At 35.1% G+C, this 6541-nt stretch overlaps 1 protein-coding gene across 1 annotated transcript; it reads right to left on the bottom strand.

Annotated features, from left to right (window-relative positions):
- Nucleotides 1–1287: 1287 nt before the first annotated feature.
- LOC113342825 lies at nt 1288–6288 on the bottom strand. The gene is made up of 3 exons (XM_026587231.1): nt 5837–6288; nt 2219–2383; nt 1288–2121 (listed from the first exon to the last, which is right to left on the bottom strand). The coding sequence occupies exons 1-3, from the start codon at nt 5954–5956 to the stop codon at nt 1825–1827; spliced, it is 582 nt and encodes a 193-aa protein (XP_026443016.1). The 5' UTR covers nt 5957–6288; the 3' UTR covers nt 1288–1824.
- Between the last annotated feature and the right edge of the window lie 253 nt (nt 6289–6541).

Genomic DNA, 6541 nt, shown 5'->3' on the forward strand with positions numbered 1-6541 from the left:
CTCATAAGGGCCAAAATCCCTGAATTAACCTTAAACAAAGTATTGTAGTGCAATAAAATAAAATAAAATAAAATAAACCTTAACCCTAGCACTAAAAAAAAACTCTGCTAATCATATCAAGTTATCAACGGAGTTTAGTGAAGAAACAGGAATGGTATGATTTTTATATATGTTACTAGCAAAATAGACGATAATGAGTTCTACACCTTTGTCGATGTTGTTTTTTTGGTGGTACTAATTGATTATTTGTACGTTTATGGTGAATATGCAGAGTAATGGACGCCGCTGACTTGAAAGAAGTTGTTAACCCTATTAACAAAGAAACAAATATGAGAAAGAAGACGAAGATGAATGTTAGAGTTACTGGTGGTGGCGCTGACAATATTCCGGGTGGTGCTAGTCTTCCAGAAGAAATCATCTTTGACATCCTAACCATGTTACCGGTAAGATCTCTCTTGAGATTCAGTTGTGTATCTGTTGGAACATGTAATTTGTAATGCTGAGAAGATTCTAAAATTCTGCACATAAGTTTAGCAAAGTCCTGTAGTGTCTACTACCAAGAGCTAGTCAATGGTAATTTGTAATACAAGAAACATCTAGAAACTACAAGGCCTAAGGATGTACGGCCGGTAGAGAAGACTCTAGAGAGTCGGTTAGTGCAAACAAAGTTTGCTACTGTTTGAAGTCTAGATAAAGCTAGAAAAGTCTGTCGGTTGTAGTAGGATATTACCTAGTGAATATTCTAGAGAAATGTAGAGCTTGCAATGAAGGTTTATGTAAGACTATAAATAGGCATGGGCATCCTCAAATTTTCTTTAGAAATGCACTCTTTGGTGCATCTCCTGCGAGGATGGAAACTTCTCTTCTTATTTTTGTTATTTATTTTTCTTTAATGGAAGGAGGTGAAACTTATACATTTCTTACTTGTATTTTATGTTATATGGAGACTTATCATTTCTAGAAACTACTTCAACTTCACGAGCTGCTATGTTATTTTCATATTTTTCTAAACTTAGAATTGGGTGATAACTAGATTCTATTCGGGATTGTAAAATAAGTGGTGAACTTGGATAGTTGAGACGTACCTTACGTCTTCTATTGTGCGGAATTATCACCTTCAGCTTGTAGCGGAAATTTTAACGCCCATTTGGATCGAACCCGCTCTGATACCATGTTAGAAATTCTTATAATTTTGACGTTGAACTATATTTTCGAAGATATACGAGCATAGTGGTGTTGCTCGTATAGAGCTCCAGGAACTCTAGTGGTGAAGGTGTAACCAAGGACTTTGTAAATTTGGACTTTATCTTCTATTGAATTGAATCTTGCTTGCTTACAAATGAGGATGCCCATGCCTATTTATAGTCTTACATAAACCTTCATTGCAAGATCTACATTTCCCTAGAATATTCACTAGATAATATCCTATTACAACCGACAGACTTTTCTAGCTTTATCTAGACTTCAAACAGTAGCAAACTTTGTTTGCACTAACCGACTCTCTAGAGTCTTCTCTACCGGCCGTACATCCTTAGGCCTTGTAGTTTCTAGATGTTTCTTGTAAATCAAAGCAAGAACTTGAATCACAGTCAATAGGAGAAACAAAAACATAAAAAACATTTAAAAAAATTAAACAAAAAAAAAAGGAGCATACCCTGCAGGCTGAACTAGAGGATGGAGTCTCTATTTTGGTTTATGATTGAAGGCGAGCAAGAACGGGACACGGTATTTCCATCTTTCCTTGCAGCATTTAAGGTGCTTAAAAAGAACAACAGGAGTATCCAATGACAACAAGCCTTGGAAAACTTATAGCATTTAGTAAAATTACAAGAAGATCATTGCCAGACTTGGCGAAGCTTTTGAAAGTGATCTCAGCTTCTCACCCAACTTCTTTGCAACCTGCAATCTATCAGTTGAGCCTGCTATTTCCGGTGAGCTTGATATGTCAAAAGACAAAACCATTTCCTCCAATACCGGAGCATTCATCAGTAGAAGTTCTAGAAACCTGACTTCAGCATCACACCCTTTAAGTTCTCTGATTTCGATTCGCTTGAGGTGACACAATATGGATGACACTGATAATTCCACTTCACCATCATCTTTGTTGGCTGTAAAGTTCAACTGCATCCAAGATATTACAGGACTAGTAAACATTTGTGATCATGTAATAGTTCCTTAAACATCAAATACAACTTAAACGTCTAGGAGTCATTATTACCTCCGCTGATGTAAGATAAAGAGATTCTATACAAGGACAGGTCTTAAGTAAGGATGTTACTGCGGTCAAGCAGCGTCTTTTAAACCATATATTCAACTTCAAACATCGAAGATTACAGAATTGAGGGGATCGACCCTCTATCAAGTCTGGAGATCCTGCGAGAATCTTGATAAACAAATAGAAAAATTAGTATTTGGAAAATGCTGCACACCAAGGATGTATTCAAAAAGGCTGAAAGTATATGAACAACAGTTTAATAAATAAAGATGAAAATCTAATTAGTATTTCGATATAAATGTATATAATCTCTGTTCCTCTACTTATCAGTATCCAAATTTCTTAACCTCTAATTCACTAATTTGATAGTTGTCACATCTAAGGAACTAGTTATAGTAGCGCTCTTAAATGCTAGTCACGCAAGAAAAGAATAGTGAGTACATCGTTACGAGATAATATTGCCATATCCAAGGTTGTAAACATCCAGTTAAGTTTTCTTAGACCTGTCATCTTAGATTTTGAGTGACCCCAGTTTGACCAATTAATACATCTAAAACCGAACACCAAAGTCAGTCACAGTAAATAGGACAATACGTATTAAAAGCTCGGGTAGCAATCAACTGATTCCCAAATATTAAATCATACTATAAATGTTACACAAGCAAGTCAGACTTTTAGAAATTGAATTAACCTTGATGTAAATAATTTGTTCAAGACGTGGATTCACCAATCTGCCCGAGATACCAACACACACACCATTTCATTGTTCTCAAATTCCTACCAAAACACAGACCTTTGGACTACAAAAGAGATACAAAAATAATACTATTAACTATTGGAAATTCATAAGAAGGTCAAGAATTAAAGACTAAATCAAACAAAACTAACCAACTGACTTTAGATATCTACTTTACAAATTTCAAATAACCTCTCTTTACTTGCCGTGTAAAAATCACCTTAGCTAAAAACTAAAGAAGCCAATATTACATATCCAATCTTGCAAAAATCTAGTACTCTCTCCAGGCTTGCAATCCCAACCTTACATGTTCCTCATCGCTAACACTTAATTGTAAGCACATTAAATTAGCTGTCTTTTCTTTCTTATCCACAGACGAAACTGGGTACATCGCGCAAAACTCCAGTAGTAAATCAGTTACAGGGACCTTTCGCTATTCTTCCATATTGAATTGCATTCTTGACAATTACAAAATGATATCTAACATCAATGTGCTTTGTGTTCTCATGACACAACTGGTTCTTGTGCAAGTGAATGGCAATTTGAGAGTCACGAAACAAAGTTCCAATTACTAGTAGTAGTCAATACATGTGTTCCAATTACTAGTAGTAATACATGTGTTCCAATTACTAGTAGTAGTCAATACATGTGTTCCAATTACTAGTAGTAGTCAATACATGTATCCGTGTGACCACTCAGTAGTAAATCAAGGACCTCCTGAAACACATCGCGCAAAACTCCAGTTACCACTGGGATTTCCAGAATGAGTTGACTCTCATCGGTTACTCGTTAGACTCAATCTGCCTAAGGAAATCAAATACAAACAACTTCGCGGTGAAGTCTCCTCTGTACCTCGAATTAATTAGGCTTTGTAAATGTGATTGTTCTAATAGGTATGATCAAGTTACCCAAAACAAGAGGGCACCCAATCCATTCCTAGTATAGCATCATATGTCATCATCTCTAACACATAAAGATTCAATATACAGTAAAACTTCTTTAAAATAATAGCTTTGGGACCGAAAAAAATTATTATTTTAGAGAGATTATTATTTTAGCGAGAAGAAATTTAACTTGTGCAAGCCTAATTGGGACTAAATAATTTTATTATTTTAAAAAGATTATTATTTTAACGAGTATTATTTTAAGAAAGTTTTACTTGTGTGCTTTAAATCTCTTGTCCCAGAAAAAAAGACTTCTTTCAAGATTCATATCACTAGTAGTCAGACCATCATTCACTACGAAATTCTTACCTGTGGCAACTTCACAACCTAAAAAGAATAAGCATTGGGACAGATCCCCTGTTGGCTGTTACTACAAAGGCCATAGGTACTCTATTACCATTCCTTATGGGAAAACATCCAGCCGTCTCTCTCTCTGATCCATATTGAGAACAATTTAAACATCCATACACAAACCTCTTCAATGATTTACTAATATCACCAAAATGATAATGCTATCGAAGCGACATACCTCAGAATAACAGAATCAAGCAACAAAGACGACGGCCTAATAACCAAAAATATAACCCACATGCAAAACATAGGACTGACGCAGTTGACAAAGTTTGTTAATACTAGAGTGGATCCAACTCATCATCTCTTATTATCCTTACAAAGTTACCAAACAGCAGACCACCTAACACAAGGTGCCATCATAAAATTTAGCTACCTAGGCAGTTGATAGTGATGCCTAATTCAAGACTTGCAACATAGCAGCACCACATATTACACAAGAGTTCTTCAACTAGCAGAAAAGACATCCTTTATTATCACCCAAAAATTCAGTACTACTCCACTGACTAAAATTATCTACCATACTATTAGTACAGGTCAACAAACCTATCATCCATAGCATTTGCTTTTTAAAAAAATTAAAAAGACGCATATCAATCGAATTATCAAAACAGAAACGTCTTAAACTCGTCCCTCAGGTCTTAATCATAAAAATAAAATAAATGTATCCGAACCATGGACTTAACAACTGGGGTCACTCAACATCTATGATGAACACAGGTCCAAACAGTGAGTAACAACTGTTAGACTTTTTTGTGTTTTGCGCAACAAATCTCCATTTGGTTAAACTATTCTTGTATATACAATGTTAAGTTGGATTAGTCTTAATCCGCATTAAGGCATGTTTATGGTAGTAATCATGCACTCAAGACTAGCTTAAGGTTAATGCTAGATAAGGTTAAGTCTTAGCATGACATGTCATTTAGCTTGACATGTCATATAAGCTGTCCAATGTAGTCATGAGGTGTCATCCAACTCATGATGGAAAGGTTGGAGTGACGTGTGGCAAGCATGACTAGGACTCTCTTCTAGCCTCACAAGTTTTCCTTAAAAGCAAATGTGTTTTCATCCATCATAAAGAAAGGTGAGAAATAGAAGTTGATAATAAGTCATGAAAAGGTTAAGTTTCTTGTGTGTGTTTCTATTTCCTTGTACTCGGTCTGTTTTAAGTATGAATCATATGTACTGTAGTGCTATGTATGGTGCTGGGTTCTTGTGTTGTTGAGTATGCTAATACTAGGTTCAAGGTCTGGTTTCAGCATAAGGTTGTTTTCCACAATATTTAGGTCTTAATTGTAGGGTTAATGGAGCTGAAATTCCAACAACCACATCCTAATGAGAAGCTTTTTTCTATCACTAAGATTAGTATTAGTACAAAATAATCTGCCTCTTCAAAACAATTTCCTTGAGAATAGTGAAAGAGTAATGAGCAAAGTGCATGTTTACCATTATGTAATAAGGTTTGAAAAAATTGAAAACTAACAATGAGATTTCGTAATAGGAAAATCATCATGTTATAATGGTTATCCGTATTATGTTGAAAAAAGAGAAACAGTAATTGCAACCAATACGGCTAGGAAGAAAACATACCTGAAGGAATCCAGGTGATGAAATTGTCAGCTCTTTTACATTACGAAATGGCTTCAATGAATTCCATTGTACGCTTAGGATACAATATTTCTTTCCCTTCTTCTGAAATCTCCAAATCATAATATTCAAGAGCTTCGTATTCACCTTCTCTGACAATTTCAATATCAGCAGTGATTAGAGATGAAACGTTCTCTAGACAATACTCTTGTAACATGTAATCTTTGCAGATGAATGATGTCAAGTTCGGAGTCGATAACTTGATAATCTTCGACATGTTATAATGGGACCAAACAAGAATGTCAATATTATTGATAATCTCGAAGTGCTTCAGTTCATGAGACTCAATATTAACATTCATATCATAGCCATCTTCTATCCAAATATCTCTCAATATCAGCGATTCAAGAATTGGACAGCTTGAGATAAGTTTATTAATCGAACCTCCATCCTCCACAAAAACGAACCAAGCGACATAAACTTGAGTCTAGGTAAATCAATTGATTCAGGAAGAATAACTTGTGATTCATAATTGCAAGTCATTTCTAAGACCAACTTTGATAATGATTGAGAATTAAACAGTGATTGTGGAAACCTGAATTGCAGATCATAATGGCCGTTCCCATCACCATCAATTTGAATAGATAAGTCTTGAACATTACATCTTAACGCAACAAGTACCCATGCATTCAGATGTTCGTTTATTAT

Source organism: Papaver somniferum, unplaced genomic scaffold (genome assembly GCF_003573695.1).
Source record: "Papaver somniferum cultivar HN1 unplaced genomic scaffold, ASM357369v1 unplaced-scaffold_48, whole genome shotgun sequence".
In the NCBI taxonomy this organism is placed as follows: Eukaryota; Viridiplantae; Streptophyta; class Magnoliopsida; order Ranunculales; family Papaveraceae; genus Papaver; species Papaver somniferum.